We start from the raw sequence: 21,676 nt of genomic DNA on the forward strand, positions 1-21,676 counted from the left end.
TAGCGACCCTCGATATCTACGATCTACCTACGACCCTAACACGAAACGACGACAAACGACGCGACGTTTTCTTTTTCTCATTTTTCTTTCGATAATTACTTGGGAGTTGCAACTGTGAACGGCCTCGATCCAGACGAAGCCTGCGCATACCTGAATCACATTGAGCGCTTCATACCAGTCACTGGAATTGCCTCCTTGAGTCCTGAGACCTGGCAAGTAATCGCTTCGCGCGCAATCTGCGACATTGGTACCGAGTTCCATTGAGGTCACATTCGCAAAAGATTTTGCGCGCTCTTACGCGAATCGCCAAGCGTTCGAATTCCAGCTTGTCTTAAATTACAGCCACAAAGACGGGTTCAACGGACGTGCTGCCTTTGTTCTCGGTCTGGAAACTTGTTACCTGACCTCATCGCCGAGCTTCGCCGTCTTTGGCATTCTTCCAAGCGGCCGTCGCGTGTCAGAAATCATCTTATTATCGGTCAGGATGAATACTCAACATTCCGGAGCGGCGACCCTGCCAAAGGGCTTTCGCTTCCATGATCCAGAGACGAACCCCAAAACACCGGAGCCTTCCGCGGTGGACGAAGAATTGCAGCCACCGTCGCCCCCGCGTCCGCGCTTCAAACTGAAAAGGCGCGTCGCATCCAACCTCACCGCCCCGACGAGCCACTTTCTCGCGTCGGTCGCTGCTGCTGATGTGCCAATTCCGAGCATTGAAGAACCCGACGCAGCTGGCGCAAACATGCAGATATCCAGCATGACTTACCCGGTTATCCACAACCTCAAAGACTTGGATGATCTCGCGTTACATAAAGTTCGCGGCAGGCGTTTTTCCCCACCTAAAACGCCAGCACCCGGCGCCGCTCCCTCGCTATCTCCCAGACGATATCCCAACTGGTCCATCGACTCTGCCTTCAGCAGCGGCGAGTCTACCCCGGAATGCGAATCCAGCCGTCCATCCACCGCGCGGTCTACACAAACCAGCGCCTCCCTCTTCAGCCGCTTCTCTCTCACGTCCGAAGATTTGCAGTGTATCAGCCCCGAGACTGAGGCTTCTGACCATTTCAACCTGCTGGTTGATGCTGCCGATGAGGTCGCTGAGAAGCCAGTCAACGCGAAGGGGAAGAGGAGAAAGGCCCCTTGGACCAAAGCCATGAGCGATCACCTTTGGACGACTTATCTGATGTACCTTCAGGACCCCAAGGTCACGCCGTTCCGCACCGGCAAAAGCTGCATCCCTCCTCACGGAGTATGCCTCCGTGTTGCCAGGGAAGCCAAGAGGAGTTGGAGAGGCCCCAAGGGCGCGAAGAGATCGTTGAATCCGAAGAGCGGCAGCAGTACCCCTACCGTGGAAGCCGCATGCACCTTCTTGCAGTGGCCACACACATGTGCAGCCACTCGTGCTCATTTGAGAGAGCTGTGCAAACTCAAGGCAGCCTCTTCCGCAGCCCGAAAGACTCAATTCCTCACCCACAGCCCGACACCTTTTGGCCGGACCGCAACAAGGTTCTGGAACCGGAGATCCACCCCGGCCCGGTCCCCTTCCGTCTTCTCGGCTCACGACATGTCAATGTCGCTGACTCTCAGCACCTCTGAGGCTATGCAACCCCAAGGTCCCCTGGCACAACTCACACAGTCAAGCCCGGAACCCGTCGAAGAACCAATGACTGAACCGTTTCCTTCCTTGCCTCTCGATGTCTCCGGTCTCAACGTACCTGTGGAGGAACGTCCGCGGCTGGCTTCGCCCTTTATGCCCAACAGCTACGGACCTAGTTCGACGGGAGCCCTCTCTGATGCGATTGCTTCGATGCCTCAAAGACAAAACCAGAGTTTGGGGCATCGCCGCAGCACCCTTCAACCTCCAGCCCGCTTGACGAGGAGTAGGTCTAACACTCAAAAGCGCGTTGGGAGGCCAAGGCTGGCTACTCATGAGCCACGAAAGACGAAGCGCCCGAGTCTCGGCTCTGACCTGTGGACTGGGCCTTCCCCTTTCGACGACATGCCCAAGACGCCTCTCCGCCCAGATACGGAGTTTAGCTCAACGAACAGCAACGTCCACGATGACCTGTTCGTCCCGCGAACCAACATTGCAGGACTCTTTACCGCTCCGATGCCAATCCCGTCCGCTCGGCCGGAGACTGCTGGAGCATCTCTGGCCGCCCCTACGGCGCCTCCTGCGCGCCTGGGATCACCTTTCCCTGGTTCAACTAGCTTCTCGTTCCCCAACCGGTTTACTCAGCCGGAAGAGTTCGACCACGGAACTATCCGCCGTCCTTTTGCGACGGTCCAACAATCTGGCGAAAGCGGATCAGCTCCGCCTCGCAACCTGGCTAACCGCCTGGCCTATATTGACGAACGTCTTCGGGAGTTCAGACAGCGCGATACCAATCGCCGCCGGTCGGAATCGCCCTTTTAGTGAATATTTCCTTTGTACATTTGCTACGCCCGTTACTACTTGACGACTTTACGAGTTCATGCGAGTCATCTGCTTGATACCCATGTGGACAGACTCTTGCAAGGACATACCCCTCGACGGTACATAGACGACAGCACGCTTACGATGGTTTCCTTACTTTTACTTCTCACGGACACATTTGCTTCACATATCGAGGGAATGAAACCCTCTGGGCTTGGAGGACTAATTTCCACTTTGCTTGAGATAGTGTGCGATTTGGACGTCATCCCCCTTTTGTTCTCTTGGCTAGCACTAGCTGCCCAATTCCTGTTATGAAAACCATGACGAAGGATATGATGAAACGACACTCGACGAGGACGTCGGATATTTTTCTTGCTTGTACTTACTGGCAAACCAGCGGACTCTTTTTGGAGGCTCCGGCGGTGTTGTCGAGAAACGGAAAAAAGGACTCCTCACTGAAGGACGCCACCAAAAAGGCAAAAAAGACAAAACAAACCTAGTGTCAGAGCCGGGAATCAGAACCGGTTTCTTTAGACGAATGGAAACGATCTTTAGGCATACTGCTCACTGCCCAACTTCGTATTTTGTGAGGCCCGTTGACGTCAACTGACGCATGCTTGTGCCATCTTGTGTGATATTTGGCCGCTGGACGGCGAATAACTCGATGGCCTCGACGATGTGCAGTCGAACCTACATGAAGCGATTCGATGAGGACAGTCGGAGAGTAGAGGTGGCTGGGCCTATTAGAATAGGCCAAGGCGGGTGTGTAGTCTGCTGATTTGGTGCTGATTTGGTGCATGTAGCCGAAGTGATGTGCGGGGTGATGTGTGACAGAACAGGATGTCTCTCGTGCCGTCCATTCGTTTGCACTTGGGTCAGCATTGGAAACGATAGACGTAGGTACCTTTGTGATTGTTTTTGCTTCGCTGTCCCAAGATGTTTGGTCCCATCCTCCTACGTCTTGGTGTTTATTTGTTTATTTGGGATACACGATGGGCTGGGTATGCAGATCGTGTTGTCTGGTTTGAGGCTCTGAATGGCTCGGTTTCGGCTTCGGATGGGGCGGTTGGAGGTTTCGCTGCCGACAGGAGTCTAGGTAAGTCTAGAGGCCTGAGAAACGGAAGACGGGGGAGGAGGATGATTATCGTCTGGCAGGTTGGTCATCTCTGCGGGAGAAGAGCCTTTCCTAAGTGACCTCAATGAAAGATGGAAGACTGTGATGGGATTGTCGACATCTTTCACACCTGCAGGTTTTTTTGATGCCCCGCGAAAGGGTGTCTGAGGTAGGGCAAAGGATTGAAAAAATATGCCGCAGTATTCCGGGTAAAAGTCGCAGCGGGCTTTTTTTTTCCTTGACTAGGAACTTGATTACACTACTAGAAAAACCATTGGGTGAATTGAGCCACTCGGCCGAGAAATAATCCAGATGGTCAGGTCAGGTCCAGGTCAAGCTTGACTTTTGCGGCGGGGGACGGGGACGGAGGGGACGGACCGGTTCCATCGCCGGCCGCCACATCGCTGCTTCATTCTGCCCACCTCACCCACCCTCTCAGACACAGTTCGTCTCGAGAGTCCCGGATATCCGGCTCGAACCGCACAGTCTCTGAACCGTGGGCGTTGCAGAGACACCTTTCCTGTCTCACGGCCTCCCAAGCAAGAAACAAAAGCCAGTTTTTGTTGCACGGAAAAAGCACCCCCCCACCGGTTCGGGCCTCCGGTTGGGAGTGAATCCTCGTTCCCCCCTCCGGCTCATCTCAAATGGCGAGCGAGCGAGGCGATCCGTCCCGCGAAACGAAACGCGGTTCATGGGCGCTGGCCATTCGCATGGAACGGCCGATATGGGCAATTTGTAGGAGAGCATGCATTCTAATGCGATGAAATGTTTCGTTACAGGTGACATTGTTCAATGGTTCGCCTTCGCCCGGCCGGAACCCGAAGCACCCGAACGAAAAGCGCGGTCCGTCGTCCGGTCCATTCTTGATTCCCTAATGGAGAAGGTAGACCCTTTTTGTGCTCATGGTTTTAGCTCGCAGACGATGTGTGTCTCTTTCAAGCAAGGTATCCATTATTTTTATCTTTAAGCTTCAATAACGATTCAGGCTTGGGTGCTGGTTTGCTTCTCCTGCACCTGAGGATTGTGTAAATTGCGGCGGGCAGTGGTAGTGCTTCGCGGTCTAGCACAGCTCTGACGGATGGTCTGTCTGTCTGTCTAGTGGCATGTTCTAATTGGCCAATTGGTTCAGCTAGCTGGCACAGCTGTCAGCCTAGAAGTCTGCCACACACACGCACACTCACACTTGCCTGGGGGAAAGTCTCCGGGGAAGGGGGAGGGAGGGATCATCAGCCAGCCCGTCTGCCTTGGACCATCCTTCCCCAGAGTCGATCGATCCCAAGAGGATGGGAACGGCCACCTTCGATCTGCAGGCTGTGTGTGCGTGTTACATCACTCTCCTCACGCCAGGCATCACTGGTTGAACCACCGATCCTGCCGACTGCTTTTGGGAGCGCAAACGGAGTAGTTGACTACTGACTGTGCCGCTCCTCCAAATATTGGCAGGGAGCGGTGTCTTTTCCATCCATCTCACGCAGCCCGACGATGTCTGTCTGGTCTTACGCCCGGCTTTGCTGAGTTCGCTGCTGCTGTCTCTCGCCCTGCGGCGCGCGCGCGCCCTGCGGTGGAGTGTTGGCGCCGTCATGCTGCCCATCCCCCCCCCCCCCTCAATTAATAAACACCAAGACATTGGGAGAATGAAAGAGAGATACAAGGACTCTTGGATTCCAATGGGTTTGAATTCCCCAGTGTGCGTTCCTCATCTGCTAGCCCATGCCCCCAAGGCCTCCAATGTCTTGTCCTCCGATCCGTCACAGCCGGCCGAGACTGTTGGCGTCTGCGCTGCTGAGTTTGAGCATCTCCGGCGCCATTCTCCGCCTCCTTCGCGCCGTCTGTGACGTCGTACTGCACTCTAGCTCGACCTCTGAATAAAATTACAGAAATCCGGGGGAGGGACAGAATACGAGCAACGAGCGTTAATGACAGCGACCCGCGGAAAAAAAAACAAAAGGGGATCTACGTGACGGCTGTCGCTCGTATAAAACACGCACTTCAAATTTCCCTTTTGGTACGGCCGGGGCGCCAGGGGATGGCCCGTCTCCAGCTAGAGGTAGGGGTGGGAACCCGACCCGGGAAATCGGAGGTGTCGTGACAGAAGCCCCGAGCGCGTCCCCCAACACACGCGAGCGAGGTTGAGCGAGCGCGCGTGGTTTACCATGTGGTTTACTCCTGCGAACCATGTCAAGTCCGAGGCCAAAGGTAGGGAGAGCGCTGGCAAGCATGGAGATTGAATGGCTTTTCTTATTCCGCGAGGGAGAGAGAGGCATCCGCGAAGCTGCTTACCTCAAGATCGAGAACCGGGGGCATTGATTATAACGCGCTGCTTTGTAAGTAAGTCAGGCCCTGTCCCAGGGCGCCGTCACGTTAACCCAGGAAGCCCGTCCAAACGAAACAAACCCCCAATTTGGCACCAAATAACTAGCGGATCGTTCCCGAACGAACGACGGCGCCCAACCCCGTAAAAAAAAAAGCACCTTAATTAGCAGCTTGTTTAAATTACATCAAGCCCGGCAAACCCATCTTAACCCCCATCGGGACAAGGAATAGACTGGAGCATACGGACAGAAGAGGATGAAGTCGGACCCAAGCACTGCTGAACATTCGGGCAGGGGCAGGGGACAGGGACTCGCAGGGCTGAGCCTCTGCGTCCCTCGGGGCGGTTTTTCTCTCTCGGGGACGTGATTCCCGTTGCCTGCTTCAACCTCTGTGACCTGGGCAGACAATTCCCCTAGGAAGTGTCCAGCTTGAAAAGCACTCCAGCAAGATAGATGCTCTCTCGGGAAGGATGTGAAGCCACCACCGTCAAGCCAAGCCGTTAACCCAGCTTTACCCAAATCCGGCCCAGAAGCCACCAGAAACGCCGTTCGTTCGTTCATGCAAAATAAGCCACTGACCGAATCCCCCAACGATCAACAAGGTCAGGTCCATTCGGGCATTCGCTTCTCTAATAATGGCTGCCTACCTACCCAGTTCCGCCGCAGCGCCCCTCCTATCTAACCCCCCGGTCCGCCCAAAAATGCGCCCACCCCAAAGCTCCGGCGGTGGTCCCCTTGGCGCACGGAGCCGGCTCGCGCATCGATGGGGGCCCCCCTCACCCTCTCATGTGTCTTTGCATTCCTTATTCTTCGCCCGTCTTACACAAGGTAGGTAGGTAGACAGGTACATTGGATACCTCACATTGTGAGAAACTCAATTCCAATGCAAAATCAGAGCAAAGAGCACGAGAGAATGCGCTGACAGCGCCGGTGTCACGGCTGAATAGAACAGAAGAATCCGAGCTTGCGAAAAACTTACCTACCTAAAAGAGGCAATACTGTGTAGTCCAAACTCTCGGCTCATGCGAGACCTCGACACGGAGATCGGACCAGGCACCGCGTCCAAGCTTTGGGTTTTTGTACAACTCAGAATGTCCGGTGGTCACACACACACACACACCATTCTGGTCGCATGCCCTCTTTCCAGTCATGTCTTTGGACGCCGCGCCCCCCCTCCCTAGGCCGCTACGCCCGGCTTATGCTAGGTACATACTGCTGCTCCGGGCCATTGACAGAGGGAAAAGGGAAGGGAGGGAAAGCGGGGTGGTAAAGTCTATAATATCGTGTCAGACCGCACCACCACACCCTCGCTCTGCTTTTCTCGTGTCTCGTTCTTTTCGTATGCTGGGGATTTTGCATTAGATCATAGAGTCTAAGACTTCATCTAACACACAACACCTCCAAGCTCGACTAGCACGGTGCAGTGGGAAAGCTGACTTGCTTACGACATAAGCTGTGTATAATCTCACCAACGAACGAACTTCACAGCTTCACACGACCACGACGTCACGACGGCAACATCACACGTACACACACGTACAAACACAGGCGCGGATTCACGAGGGAGAATCACACGACGGCATCACATCAGCATCAACATCACAGAATTAACAAACAACAAAATTTCTCCAAACAGAACATCTAGTATCTTCAATTCGGGGAAAAAAAGAAAAAAAAAAGTTCCTCTTTCTCCCCCCACCCGGAAAATCTGATCAAAAAACTATATACATCTTTTTTGGGTTCTCCCACAGGAACACAAAAGGAAAAAGTTATGGCTCGTCTGAGTGTCAAGGTCCTCACACAACTCCTGTCGGTCGCCGGATCAGCCGTCGGCAAAGCGACGCCGTCATCATCATCGCTGACACCGATCACCACCGCCTGCGCGCGCGTCGAGGCACCCGCGTCCTTGACGTGGCTGCTGCAGGATCAGCCCTTTGAGCAGGAGGACCCGAGTTCGTTTTTTTACGTCAACCAGGATATTGACGCCACAGGTAAACCCCATCCCTCCGTATGATGTCGGACCGGGAGTGCTAATCGAGAGTAGGTAACAAGGCCAACCGCGTCGCGCAGCTCGTGACGTTTAGCTCGACGTCGTCGATCGCAGACGAAGATGCGGCACCGACGACGATGACCCCGTGCCAGCTGCTCTTCGCGATGCCCGAGGACTCGGAGAGCTGGGAGCTGATCCAGCGCGAGGGCGCCGCGGAGCTTCGCGTGTTCCGCGTCCCGGAGGCCGCCACCCTTGCCGACGTCGACAACGACGCCGTGCGCCAGAAGAGGAACCTCGTCGGCGCGGTCAAGGTCAAGCCCGGCACGCAGAGCATCGACCTCGGCCGGTGCGACGGCGGCGGCGGCAGCTTCGTGTTCGAGCTGGCGGACGCAGGACGCAGCCGCGTCGCGTTCCGGCAGGCGTCGAAGCCCGGGGAGGGGTTTGGCGTGTTCATGGGCAGCGGGTGTGCCGCGCCGAAGAGGGAGGTTCCCGAGGATTTGTGAGCGTGTTTAGGAGGGCCGTTTATTGACGGAGCCGAATGATTAAAAGAAGATTTTCTCGGGGGAGGAGGAAGGGGAGGGCGGGTTGTTTTTTTGGTTTATCGTTTGTTGGGGCCGGACTCTTGGTGAAAACGTCCACCTGGGAACGGTTTCCACTGACGTACGACACTTCCCTCTTCACTCCTTAGAAGACCTGCGCGGTGTGCTGCTGCGCCATCCTCTGCGTGCGCAGATGCTGCGGCCTTTCCCGGCGGGAGTTGCTCCTGCGGATGGCCGGCGCCGGGCCGATCTCCATTACCAACGGCACCATGAGGAAGTTGTCCAGCTCCCTGCTGGCGGTGGTGTGAGGACACCTGCGCTCGCCGACGGCGGCACGGTGGCTGTGGAACGAACACTGGCGGAAGCCGAACTGGCGCTCCTCGTTGCGGAGCTTGTTGGCCGGGATGCGGAGCTGCGGGTTCTTGATGCGCGTGTCGAGCTTGCTGGACTTCATCTTGCGGAGGTGGGAGGTGTAGTCGGCGGCGAAGTCGGGGAAGCGCTCGAACATGGCCTGGAAGCGGTCGAGGCCGCTGGCGTCGGCGTCGCTGTGGTATGAGGAGGAGGTGGCGCCGCCGGCGACGGACCAGGCAACCATGGCGACGGTCCACCTGCGCAGACGCATGGCGGCCGGCGAGTCGCAGTCGCCGTAGGCGTACTCGACGAAGCGCGGCGTGACGTCCCAGTCGCAGCGGAGGTAGATGTCCTGGAGGGCGTCGATGGCGAGGTCCTGGAGGTGGTGGAGGTCGAGGCGGGCGGCGAAGATGTGCAGGCGGACGAGGGCCCAGTGAAGACGCTGGCAGGGGACGCCGGGGGCGTCGCTGACGAGGGTGATCATCTCGTCGAGGTGGCGGCGGAAGCCGTCACGCTGGTGAAGCCAGACGACGAAGAGGTCGAACATGGAGGCGGACTCGTTGGGGAGGCGGATGGTGGAGTTTTGCTGCGGGAGCCATACTTGGACGGGCTTCCCTGATGTGTTGACGATGCCGGCCGGCGTGGCGTCGAGTTGGTCCTCGAAGAAGGGGGCGACGTTGCTGAGCATCCTCTTGTTCACGCGGAACTCCTTCATCTTCTCGCCTCTGCCGACGAATACGCGGGCCACGTTCTCATCCTCGCTTGATCTGAGAACGAGTTTGTTAGTCGTGTGTGTTGAGGTGGCAGATCAGGGGTAGACGACTTACACATTGCCCATTGAAGGGTTGGAAAAGATAGCCTTTGGTCTCGACATAGGGGCCATTGTGATGATTTATGGTAGTGCTCAGCACCAGATATTCGAGCTCAGCTCTGTAATAAGAAAGTAGAACAGACACACAAGAATAAAGATACTAAACCAAGGAAAAGAAACCAGTTGAAGGCCGTGAAGACGTGATGCGTTGCAATGACTCTCCCAGAGAGCTTGAGAAGAGGAAAGAGAGCAGATCACACACGAACTCCTGACCCAGAACCGAGGAAAGCTCTCCCGTTATGAATTGCTTCAAGTGCCCCCGATGCAACTCCAGCCAGGGCAGAGCAACAGCTTCGAGCATGGGAGAGCATGGGAGGAGCATGGGGCCAGCATAGGACACGGCATAGGATGGAACGGCGTGGTGGAGAGCATGGGATGGCGGCATGGCGCACGCAAACTCCGCTAACACAGTCTAGCACGAAACCCCCTTTGTCGTCTGCCAAGCGCAGTGTGCGAATAAGCTTATACGTGATAATCGACGTTAAGTCGGTTTCAGAAAGGAGGGACAGCTGTGGCTGGCTCCGGTGCTTACTGCTGGCATCTGGGGCTCGTGCCGGGGTCCGCCGGGGCGGCTTCCTGGCAGCTCGCCTTAAGAGAAGGCTGATATGGGACAGCGGTTCACGAAAAAGACGAGATGTCGTTGCTTGGGACGGGCAGGGGTCGCGGTTTCAAACGTCATTGTCAAACACGCTGTGTGCAGTGGTGTGGGAGTCGTGCCGCGCGAAGTGTACCCTCGACATGGCTCGACTGCTTCAGGTGACAGGGTTGCGGGCTGTGAGCCAGTGTTTTTTTCGCGGGCAGACAGCTGTAGCGGAAGCTTGGGGCAGCCTTAGCTGTGGCTGATATAGGACCGGGGTGCGGTGCTTGGGCTTGGGTGCATTTCTTGACGTTCCCGCAAGCCCTTGTCAAGAACCGTCTCGTCTGTGCAGACGATCTCTTACCAGACCGGTCCAAGGGGATTGGAGTTGCATCCAGACACTCTTCTGTGAGGATGCCGTAGCACACGCGTGGGTTCGGTGGTAGCGTACCAGCTTGGCTGTCAATCTCACCCACAGACGGCACAGAGATGGTATCACGGCTCCTATTTTTGGTGGCGTTTTTTTTTTATTTTATTTTTTTTATTAAACTCATGGCTTGAAATGTTTTGGACGAGCAAGCCAGACGAAGAGTTGAGGCGTCTTGTGTCGTTGTTTCCTTGTCAGTTGTGGCCAATAAACAAGCTAAGCAGGTTGTGAGAAGGATTGTGTTAGCTCCCACAACCCCGGCTATAACGGAATGAAACTCGTTGAAGACAGCTCCGCTTGCGCGCGCGCGAGGGCATCGTGGCTGGCCTCAGTCGCCCGCATCACGAATCACGGCCGCCTGGGCCTCGAGTTGGTCTTTTGCAGCGCTCAGGTGTCATTGAAAAAAAGGAGGCATCTCAATGCGCATGACCATGACCATGACCATTAACCGGTAGATGTGCAATGATCGTAGCCAGCATCGAGGATCCGTTTGTTCTCGATCTTTTCGACTGCGCCCGCGATGCATTGTCCTCCTTCTTGCGGCCGTCCAATGTTGCTTGGATCGTCGAGGCAGTGCAACTCAAGGTCGCGGGATTTTCGTGCATCTTGACGCAAGTCAGCCGAAGAACGGATGCTAAGGCCCAGGCACGTATATCGCAACCATGGGACGTTTGGTTTCAGTCGTGGAGTTGGGGTTCGCTGGAAAAATCGAAGGCCCGTATTCACGAGCTCGTCTAAGAGAGGTTTGAAACCGGGCGTCGAACCGCGGAGTTGAGGCGAGCATGGCCGCGAGGAGTGGAAAAGTGCCACACTGCTTCTGCAAAGGGGGAGCCACTGAGCCAGGAGGCTGGCGCACAGGGCGATTGTCGGGCCGGGCGGCAGAATGCAGAGGCGGTGCCCATTAACAAGCCCAGTCAAGGGAGACCTGCAATATCGGGGGCAGCTGGCTCCGATGTGCCTGCATGGAGATGTGGAGTTGAGGGGTGTTTGAGTGGGAGGGACTCGGAAGGCTTGAGATTCAAGATTGCAAGATTGAGAACCCCCCGACCCGACAGCGACCCCGACACCCGTGTCCGACCCCCGACCCGTAACCGTACCTGGTAACAAGAGGAAGAACCGGGAGCAAGGGTCTACCGCAGTAGTCTGTTTTGCGCTTTTTTTTTTTTGATTTTTTTCTTGTCGTCGTCTCTCTTTCTCTCCAGCTGGAGACAGGGTCCACGGAGTCTCCCAGGCGAGGCGAAAAGACTCCGGTCCTCTGCCGCCGCCCCGTCGTCAATCGTCGAGTCGGCGGGTTCTCGTCTGGGTCGTGTCTGGGTCAAGATTGGGTCCCTGGGTCTTTAGGTCGATCACGCCATTGCGGATTGCCCCAGAAACAACAAGTGTCGAGGCCACGGCCATCGCGGGCGATTGTTTGCCCAAGATGTTTTGACAGCGACAGACCAGACGAGGGGCATTGATGATCTTCAGAAGATGGCGGTTGACGTCGGGAGCTCCCACGACGATCAAGCAGCGGTCGAGACTGGATTAGATCATTTTAGTGTACCAACAGGCGCCGTTGAGCGGTGACGAGTGGCGGATTGACTGCAATTGGACTGGACACCGTTTGCGAGAGAGGAAAAAGAAAAGTTTGGGTGAGAGCTAGGCCGTCTTCGAGACACCCGCCACGACGTCAACGTCGGCTCGATTGAACGGTGAAGAATTCATCCAATCGAGAGAAAAGACGCGCGTGAGGGTAAGACATGGCTGTCTGAGCTGAGGGGGAGGTCGAGGAATTCGTCGTGATGCATCACCACCTCAACACTTGTTGGATAGCTCGAGGAGGACCCTGGAGATGTCTCCTTGCTTCGTGCTTGGATTGCAGCTTGGTGAGGTGAGCTTCGCTGGACCACATGTGCTTCACAGCAGTGGTAGTGGCCAATGGGAGGCAGGGACACGCAGCTGCCCGCGCTTGCCCACAAAAAAATGGCTTTAAGCTCGTGGGATCCTGAAGTGTGAGGCAAGAAGGTGGCCGTTGGCTATCTCTGGCTCCGATAAGGCAAAATCTGAATCCCACCATTGCCCACACCGCCCTTCCATTTCGAGGCAGGTCCCTTGCGTTCCTGCCGCCCTGTGGCGGGTTGGGCCAATCAGCGATCGCCTGCCCCTCCATACCTGAGGTACCCTCCCTTTTCGCTTCTCGCCTCAGGCCTGCGGCCATTGTGTCTGCGTGTCTTATGCTGCATTGTCGCCGGTACGAACCTTAGCTGGCCTGACCTTGGCCTCTCATGCAGTTGTCTGACTCTCTGTGCCTTTTTTTGCTACAATCCTCGGTTTGGAGCACAGACAGTCAGAAGCGCAGAGCATGGGACATCGGGGAAAGGCAGGAAACGATGGGAAAAGCCAATGGAGGGAGCAAGAAAAGCTACACCTGGAGGTAATGGAGGTACCTTAGCTGTAGGTGAGGTAAGGTAGGGACAAGCTTGAGCACCTAGGTACAGAGGGGCACTAACAGAAAACAATGGGTGGCTTGCGGCCTCCTGCCGGAGCTCCCTCGCAGCTTGCGATAGTGCTTTGTACCCCGCCATCTTAAGGTGCCTCCCCAACAGTGGAGACCTCAAGCAAGATTCCCCCAATTGAGTCCCCCGCCAGCCGCCACGCTGCATTCTCACGAAGTGTCAGAGGCCACTTTCTCAAGAGCAATCTGCGACAACCCCTCCTTCCCTTTCCAAAGTACCCCACCTCAACGCTACTGTGAGGACTTCTCACCTCATTTTTTTTTTTTCTCCCGGCGGTTTGGCTGGCTGGCAGAATCCAAAAGAGGCGATCAATAAAAATAAAAAATAAAATAACGAAAACTCCGGGGCCTCCACCAAAGTACCAATTGCTTGTACCATCGACTATCCATACCTACCCAACGGTGAGAAGGAGGGGAAAAACACAAAAAAGTGACATTGAGGCTGCAAGCCGACTTCGCTCTCCAGTCAACTGCCCGGGGACCCAGCCCAGCCTCTCTGCCCCTCGCACGCAATTGCCCAATTCACCGACTCGCGGGCCGCTAGAGTTTTTTCACACGTCCACCACCTCGACCTTTGGAAGACTACTTCATCTGCCCCTCCTCCTCTTCCGTCCTCTTTCTCTCTTCCTCTCCTTCTTCCCCCAACCGCCTGACTCCCAAGTTCTTCTCCCTTACCTTGCTTCTTGTCGGCGGGGTAATTTCACAACACATCATTTTATCACACTTGAATCTTTTGCGTCGATCAGCAACAGCATTCAAGATGGTTCAGTCCTCGGTTCTGGGTTTCCCCCGCATGGGTGTGAACCGTGACCTCAAGAAGGCCAACGAGGCTTACTGGGCCGGCAAGCTCTCTCGCGATGAGCTCCTCGCTGAGGGTAAGAGACTGCGTCTCGCCCACTGGAAGATCCAGAAGGATGCCGGTGTCGACATCATCCCCTCCAACGACTTTGCCTTCTACGACCAGGTCCTTGACCACATCCAGCTCTTCAACGTAAGTGACTCACCCCGAAATCTCACTAAGCTCATCACCAAGCTGACAACCTGCCTCAGGCCATTCCTCCCCGTTACGCCGAGACCAAGCTTGAGCCCATTGACGAGTACTTCGCCATGGGCCGTGGCCACCAGAAGGACGGCATCGACGTCCCCTCTCTGGTAAGCCCCGCCCCCGCCCCCGCTCATGCACGGGCGATGAAAAAATCCCATAACGTAAAACAAATACTGATGGATCCGTCAACAGGAAATGGTCAAGTGGTTCGACTCCAACTACCACTACGTCAAGCCTACCCTCCAGGATGGCCAGACCTTCAAGCTCGCTGCCAACCCTAAGCCCGTTGTTGAGTTCAACGAGGCCAAGGAGGCCGGCATCATCACCCGCCCCGTCCTCGTCGGCCCCGTCTCTTTCCTCCACCTTGGAAAGCCCGACCGTGGCCAGTCCGTTGACCCCATCTCTCTGCTCGACAAGCTCCTCCCCGTCTACGTTGAGCTCCTGAAGCAGCTCAAGGCCGCTGGTGCCGAGACTGTCCAGATTGACGAGCCCATCCTCGTCTTCGACCTCCCCGAGAAGTCCAAGGCTGCCTTCAAGCCCGCCTACGAGGCTCTCACCGCCGCCGGCCTTCCTAAGCTGGTTCTGGCCACCTACTTCGGTGACATCGTCCACAACTTTGACGTCCTCCCCTCCATCAGCAACGTCTACGGCCTCCACGTCGACCTTGTCCGCAACCCCGAGCAGCTCGGCCCCGTCATTGAGAAGCTCGGCCCCAAGCAGATCCTGTCCGCCGGTGTCGTCGACGGCCGTAACATCTGGAAGACCAACTTCTCCCGCGCCATTGACACCGTCAAGCAGGCTATTGCCAAGCTCGGCGAGGACCGTGTCATCGTCGCCACCTCTTCTTCCCTCCTCCACACCCCCCACACTCTTACCTCCGAGAAGAAGCTCCCTGAGGAGGTCTACGCCTGGTTCTCCTTCGCCTCCGAGAAGGCCGTTGAGGTTGCCACCATTGCCAAGGCCATCACCAACGCTGCCTCCGTCCAGGCCCAGCTTGATGCCAACGCCAAGGACATCCAGTCCCGCGCCACCTCTGCCCGCACCAACGACCCTAACGTCAAGAAGCGCCAGTCTGAGGTCACCCCTGAGATGCACAACCGCAAGTCTGAGTTCCCCACTCGTATTGCTGCCCAGAAGAAGCACCTGAACCTTCCTCTCTTCCCTACCACCACCATCGGCTCCTTCCCCCAGACCAAGGAGATCCGTATCCAGCGCAACAAGTTCACCAAGGGTGAGATTACCGCTGAGCAGTACGAGAAGTTCATCGAGAAGGAGATGGACGATGTCATCGCCATCCAGAACGAGCTTGACCTGGACGTCCTCGTCCACGGTGAGCCCGAGCGTAACGACATGGTTCAGTACTTCGGTGAGCGCATGGACGGTTACGTCTTCACCACCCACGCCTGGGTCCAATCCTACGGATCCCGCTGCGTCCGCCCCCCCATCGTTGTCGGTGACATCTCTCGCCGCAACAACCAGCCCATGACCGTCAAGGAGTCCAAGTACGCTGCTGCTCACTCCAAGCGCGTCATGAAGGGCATGCTTACTGGTCCCATCACCTGCTTGCGCTGGTCTTTCCCCCGTGACGACGTTCACCAGTCCGTCCAGGCCCAGCAGCTTGCTCTGGCTCTCCGCGACGAGGTCGTCGACCTCGAGGCCGCCGGTATCTACGTCATCCAGGTCGATGAGCCTGCTCTCCGTGAGGGTCTCCCTCTCCGCTCCGGCAAGGAGCGTGAGGCTTACCTCGCCTGGGCTGTCGACTCCTTCAAGCTGTCCACCGCCGGTGTCGAGGACTCCACTCAGATCCACTCTCACTTCTGCTACTCCGAGTTCCAGGACTTCTTCCACGCCATCGCCGCCCTCGATGCCGATGTCCTGTCCATCGAGAACAGCAAGTCTGACGCCAAGCTCCTCCGTGTCTTCGAGGAGAAGGCCTACCCCCGCCACATCGGCCCTGGTGTCTACGACATCCACTCCCCTCGTGTTCCCTCCGAGGAGGAGATCAAGACCCGCATCGAGGAGATGCTTAACAACGGTCTCCGCCCTGAGCAGCTCTGGATCAACCCTGACTGCGGTCTGAAGACCCGCCAGTGGGCCGAGACCAAGGCCGCGCTGACCAACATGGTCAACGCTGCCAAGTACTTCCGCACCAAGTACGCCGACAAGGCCTAAGCGGATGATGCGATGTATATGAAGTGTGATTTAGGTGTTGGGTGGGAAACGATGGTCTATTCAACAGACATGAAGTGGCAATACCCGCGGGGATAACCGGAAAAAAATCAAAGGGGAAGGGCTCAGGCACATTCAACATAGGCGTTCTTTTTTCAACATATCTCCACGGCGTTTTGCAAGCGGGTTTGGGACTCGGGGAAAAGTAAGGCATTCAACAGATACCGCTTTCAGGGAAGGGTCCCTAGGTAGACACACAAGCCCCTTAACGGGCAGAGGTCTAATGTAGTTAGTACGTCATGAATTCATGATTATGGTTCAATCACTTTTTGGTCTTCTCGCCTGTGACAATGCTTGAAAAATATGTGTGAACCACCCCTAACGCACCAATGGAATGATTCGGGCTCAGTTGCCTTTGGAGAGGAAGTCGTTGATTTTACCTACAACTTTAGCCGTAGATGGGGCCGTGCGGTGTCATGGGTTGTGGCACATGTTAGTCTCAAGCGACAGCTAGTCAAACATGACCCATGCAATGGATCAACAAAGTCTTCGAAACGTCTTTGCACAAACAAAATGCGACTTCATTTACGAGAAACCCGGAGAACACCGTAGCGAGAAACGGGGCTAGTGTCGCGCGTAGAGGGCACACTCAAGCAAGTTGAGCTCTGGGGTTCGCGAGGTCTGGTCGAGGGGAGGCAGGCCGTTGGTTGCCGGATCGGCGCCGCGAAAGGGGAATAACTCGGGATGACGCCACAGGAGAGCGTCACAGTCTTTTGCCATGCATCCATCACTGACGCACACTATTCGGCAATCCCAATTACTCAGCAAAGTGGGAATGGATGGCTTCACTGATGGCGCGAGATATGGACGTGCCGCGGTTGTTCTAGGGCGGTGGTTGTAAGGCGCTGCTGTGCTGCAATTCGTGACTGGACGGCGTACCTTTGCACCGAAGCTGATAAATCTCGCCTCTGAGGACCCCACACTTGTCCAATTAGTGTCTCTTGCTGGGTAATTGTTCAAAGGACGAGAAACGTGTGACGGCACCAACCACCGATGAGCTTCTTTCCTATCTCGACCGGGATAAGTTTGACAAATCGACGACCAACTACCACAAAGCACGCTCAACTGCCCCATCTTCGCGGGATCTGTCTTCCGCTGTCGGGATTTATAACCTTGTTCATAAACCCCCGTCCCCCCTTCCGCCCCCAGTTGTCGACGTCAAAAAGACTGACAGCAACATCATCAACTCGAAACCTCTGCCAAAACAGCAAAACACCACAAACGACGCCCGTTGTCGTCACTGACTAGCCTCATCCTCCCCCGGCACAGACAGAATACAGGACAACCCCCGCACGCACACCCGTCACATCGCAGTACCTAGCATCGCAATTATTCCCGCACGTCTCCCCCCCCTTCCCGCAAGCGACAATGACAAAAACCGCAAACAAGCCGGCCCCCAACGTGCCGTTTTACACCCCGGCCCAGGAGCCCCCCGCCGGCACCCCCGTCGACGCCTCGCCCCCGGCCCCGACGCTGTTCCAGCCCCTCCGCATCCGCGACCTCACCATCAACAACCGCGTCTGGGTCTCCCCCATGTGCCAGTACTCCGCCCGCGACGGCCACGTGACGGACTACCACCTCGTGCACCTGGGCCAGTTCGCGCTGCACGGCGCGGGGCTGACCATCGTCGAGGCCACCGCCGTCGAGCCGCGCGGGCGCATCTCGCCCGAGGACGTCGGCCTGTGGGCGGACTCGCAGACGGCGCCGCTGAAGCGCGTCGTCGACTTTGTGCACTCGCAGGGCCAGCTTGCGGGGATCCAGTTGGCGCACGCGGGCCGCAAGGCGAGCACGCTGGCGCCGTGGATTACGGAGAAAGTCGGCAAGGCGCTGGCGAAGGAGGAGGAGGGCGGGTGGCCTGAGGATGTGGTCGGGCCGAGCAGTATCCCCTTTGACGAGGGCTGGGCGCTGCCGAAGGAGCTGAGCGTGGAGGAGATTGCTGTGTTGGTGAAGAAGTTCGCCGAGAGCGCGGAGAGGGCTGTCGAGGCGGGCTTCGATGTCATTGAGATCCACGGCGCGCATGGGTACTTGATCTCGGAGTTCTTGTCGCCTCTGAGCAACGTAGGTTATCTTCTCTCTTATAACAGGATCAGGAACTGACAAACCGACAGCAACGCACCGACCAATACGGCGGCAGCTTCGAGAACCGCACCCGCTTCCTCTTCGAGACCATCAAGGCCGTCCGCGACGTCATCCCGTCCGGCATGCCGCTCTTCCTGCGCATCTCGGCGACCGAGTGGATGGAGTACGCCGGCGCGCCGTCCTGGACCGTCGACGACTCGCTGCGCCTCGCGAAGCTCCTGCCCGCCGCCGGCATCGACCTGCTCGACGTGTCCTCGGGCGGCAACAACCACGCGCAGAAGATTGAGATCTCGCCGTACTACCAGGTCAGCATCGCGGGCAAGATCCGGGCGGCGCTCGAAGAAGAGGGCAAGGCGCTGCTCATCGGCGCCGTGGGCATGATCTCGAGCGGCGAGATGGCGCGCAGCATCGTGCAGGCGCGCGGGGAGCAGACGAACGGCGAGGCGAGCGGGCATAATGGCGTGGACCAGGGCAACTGCGCGACGCTGGAGGTGGACGAGGAGCACGGGCAGGTCACGCAGGCGGACGCGGTGCTGGTGGCGAGGCAGTTTCTGCGGGAGCCGAATTTCGTGTACAAGATTGCGGACGAGATTGGGGTCAAGGTGAAGTGGGCGAACCAGTACCACCGCGCGCCGAGGAGGAAGCATTGACTACATGGTCGGAAAGGGGGTAAGGATGCGAAGTTGTGATAGACTCATGACTCATGATGGCGGAGAGAGAGAAAGAGGCAGGAAGACAGAGGAAGAAAAGTAGAGTACTAGAGAGGAGAGGCAGAGGAGGAACAGAAACAAAGAGATAGAGCTGAATACTATTTGAGTGTGTTCACCAGGCTTTATACGGGTAGATGAGAGAAGAGAAAGACAAGAGGAGGAGCAAGACAGCAGAGCAAGAGAAGAGAGAAAAGCGAAGAATAGCATTGGATTATTAGTTGACATCTACTTCAAAAATGGTGGACATTGCAATGCTATATAGCTCTCTTAGCCCACGTAATAGGTGAGGACCAGCCAGAGCGTTTTGGCCAATGCTTCATCCAGCGCTCAATGCTACGATGAAGTCACAATTCAAACCCGTATCCCGAATCTCGACTTTATCCAAATCTAACACCTTGATTCTTCTACCCCAGTACCCGCGATGACAATAAAGCCTAATAAAAAGGGACAGCTGTGGAGAGTTATTAAATCGTAACTCTCCGGAAGCCGACGAAAGTACCCCCAAAAACAAAACAAAACACACGCCGAGGGCGCTGTGTAACAACAACTACTACTACTGGCTACTACGACTGAGTACTAAACAACTACTCCCTCTTCCTGGGCGTCATGTGCACCTTGAGCGGCGGCTTGTTCCAGAGGATGTGGACCTGGTGCTGGTCGCAGCGCAGCCAGTCCCTGCTCTCCTCGGCGAGCTGGAGGTCGAAGTTGTAGATTACGCGGGCGAGGATCATGCGCATCTCTGCGTAGGCGAGGCTGTTGTTTTCATGTCCAGTCAGTACTTTGAGTTTTTCTCTGGTGTGAATATGGAAAAAGGGGGGGTTCGTATGTGGTTTGAAAAGGGGGTCAGTATAAAGGGAAAGAAGGGCGATTTACTTCATGCCGAGACAGTTCCTCGGGCCAATGTGGAACGGCTTGAGGGCGTCGAGCGAGTCGTTTGCGAACTCGGGGTCGCCCATCCAGCGCTCCGGGTGGAACTCGAAGGGCTTGCGGAAGTTCTTCTCGTTGTGGTACATTGCCCAGTGCCAGATGTCGAGCGTCGTCTGTTTCTTCACGTCAAAATCATTCACTCCAAGATACAAACTCTCTGATTATCGAAGGACAAGGGGCAAGGAACAACACTCACGTTCCCGGGAATCCACTGCCCCAGAATCTCCTGGCCGCCCGGCGGCGTCACGCGGGGCAAAGCGCTGGGCACGGGCGGGTACATGCGCAGGGCCTCCTCGAGGACGGCCTGGAGGTAGTCGAGCTTCGCGGTGGAGATGATGTCGATCTCGTCCTCGGAGGCGAAGGCGGAGCGGACCTCTTCGTTGAGCTTGGCGAGGGTGGACGGGTTGGAGCAGAGGAGGTAGGTGGCGCCGGAGAGGGCGGTGGCTGTTGTCTCGGAGCCGGCGATGATGAGGAGGCGGGAGTGCATGATGAGCTCGGTGCGGGTGAGGGCCTTGCGGTTTGTGTAAGTTGACATGGCATTGAGTAGAAAGGAGGAACGGGGAAGGGCTTACTTCATCACCAGTCTTGTTCAGCATCGACTGCGCAAAGTCCGGCCGCGGCGTGCCCATCGCGATGCGCCGATCGAGCCTCTCCTCGATGAGCTGGTAATGCGCGACGCGCTTGTCGAGCAGCGACTTGGGCACGAACATCTTGAGCAGCGGCTCGACCAGCTTGTAGCTCTTGAACACGAAGAAGTAAATCCCGACCTTGATGTCGTCAAAGATGAGGCGCACCCAGGGGTGGTAGTCCGAGTTCTCGAGGCAGCCGAAGGACTCGCCGAAGGCCAGGTCGCCGATGATGTCGAAGGTGGTGAAGTTGTACCACTGCACGACGTCGAGCGGGCCCTGGCCGGCGATGCTGTGCAGGCGCTCGATGAGCAGGTCGATGTAGGACTTGATGATGGGCTGCTGGTCCTGCATGCTCTTGGCGGAGAAGCCGTGAGACAGAATGCGGCGGTAGCGGGCGTGGTCCTCGCGGTTGGCGGAGATGAGGTCGGCGTGGCGCTCGTCGATGAAGTCGGGCAGTTTGGCGTTCTCCTCGAGCTTGCCGCCCTTGCGGTGGCCCATGACCTCCTTCCAGGCGTCCGGGGCCTGGAAGGAGAGGAGGGACGGGGAGAGGCGGACGACGTCGCCGTAGCGGGCGTGCAGGGCGAGGATGTCCTTGTGCGGGTTGCCGCGGAGGAGCATGAGGGAGTAGGGCAGGCGGGAGGCGGCCCAGAGCTTGGGGCCGGGGTGTTTTGCGAGCGGGTGGAGGGTGAGATTGTAGATTGCTGAGAGGAGGGCGTAGATGAGGGCCTGGGGGGTTGTGGGTTTGGTGTTAGTTGCTACTTTGAGGTGTGGTGTTTGGAGTGGTTGGCGTGTAAGTGAGGTTCATACCAGGGAGACGACCACGGTGGGCCAGAGGATGAAGGGGGAGAGCCTTGGGCTCGCTGCTTGGATGTCTGACAACATCCTTTGGCGGTTTGGTAAGTTAGTGGTAGAGGATTATGATGAAGGGATAGACATGAAGCCGTAACCAGAGGTCCGGCGAGTTGT

At 56.7% G+C, this 21,676-nt stretch overlaps 6 protein-coding genes across 6 annotated transcripts; 4 read left to right on the forward strand and 2 right to left on the reverse strand.

Annotated features, from left to right (window-relative positions):
• Positions 1-484: 484 nt before the first annotated feature.
• CGCS363_v000933 (uncharacterized protein) lies at positions 485-2,416 on the forward strand (the record flags this gene model as incomplete). The annotated part of the gene is made up of 1 exon (XM_036632782.1): positions 485-2,416. The coding sequence occupies one exon, from the start codon at positions 485-487 to the stop codon at positions 2,414-2,416; it is 1,932 nt and encodes a 643-aa protein (XP_036501211.1).
• A 5,197-nt stretch (positions 2,417-7,613) lies between these two features.
• Positions 7,614-8,335, forward strand: CGCS363_v000934 (uncharacterized protein; the record flags this gene model as incomplete). The annotated part of the gene is made up of 2 exons (XM_036632783.1): positions 7,614-7,833; positions 7,887-8,335. 2 exons carry the CDS (start codon positions 7,614-7,616, stop codon positions 8,333-8,335), a joined length of 669 nt encoding a protein of 222 aa, XP_036501208.1.
• A 181-nt stretch (positions 8,336-8,516) lies between these two features.
• On the reverse strand, positions 8,517-9,605 carry CGCS363_v000935 (uncharacterized protein; the record flags this gene model as incomplete). The annotated part of the gene is made up of 2 exons (XM_036632784.1): positions 8,517-9,489; positions 9,550-9,605. 2 exons carry the CDS (start codon positions 9,603-9,605, stop codon positions 8,517-8,519), a joined length of 1,029 nt encoding a protein of 342 aa, XP_036501209.1.
• A 4,246-nt stretch (positions 9,606-13,851) lies between these two features.
• met26 (putative 5-methyltetrahydropteroyltriglutamate--homocysteine methyltransferase) lies at positions 13,852-16,308 on the forward strand (the record flags this gene model as incomplete). The annotated part of the gene is made up of 3 exons (XM_036632785.1): positions 13,852-14,082; positions 14,142-14,243; positions 14,329-16,308. 3 exons carry the CDS (start codon positions 13,852-13,854, stop codon positions 16,306-16,308), a joined length of 2,313 nt encoding a protein of 770 aa, XP_036501206.1.
• Positions 16,309-17,733: 1,425 nt separating this feature from the next.
• On the forward strand, positions 17,734-19,094 carry afvA-1 (NADPH dehydrogenase afvA; the record flags this gene model as incomplete). Its single annotated transcript, XM_036632786.1, has 2 exons — positions 17,734-18,423; positions 18,474-19,094. The coding sequence occupies 2 exons, from the start codon at positions 17,734-17,736 to the stop codon at positions 19,092-19,094; spliced, it is 1,311 nt and encodes a 436-aa protein (XP_036501207.1).
• Positions 19,095-19,707: 613 nt separating this feature from the next.
• CGCS363_v000938 (Trichothecene C-15 hydroxylase) lies at positions 19,708-21,592 on the reverse strand (the record flags this gene model as incomplete). The annotated part of the gene is made up of 6 exons (XM_036632787.1): positions 19,708-19,710; positions 19,769-19,907; positions 20,028-20,194; positions 20,278-20,592; positions 20,654-21,436; positions 21,518-21,592. 6 exons carry the CDS (start codon positions 21,590-21,592, stop codon positions 19,708-19,710), a joined length of 1,482 nt encoding a protein of 493 aa, XP_036501204.1.
• Between the last annotated feature and the right edge of the window lie 84 nt (positions 21,593-21,676).

Source organism: Colletotrichum siamense (genome assembly GCF_013390195.1).
Source record: "Colletotrichum siamense strain Cg363 chromosome Unknown KSG_Cg363_contig01, whole genome shotgun sequence".
NCBI classification, from domain to species: Eukaryota; Fungi; Ascomycota; class Sordariomycetes; order Glomerellales; family Glomerellaceae; genus Colletotrichum; species Colletotrichum siamense.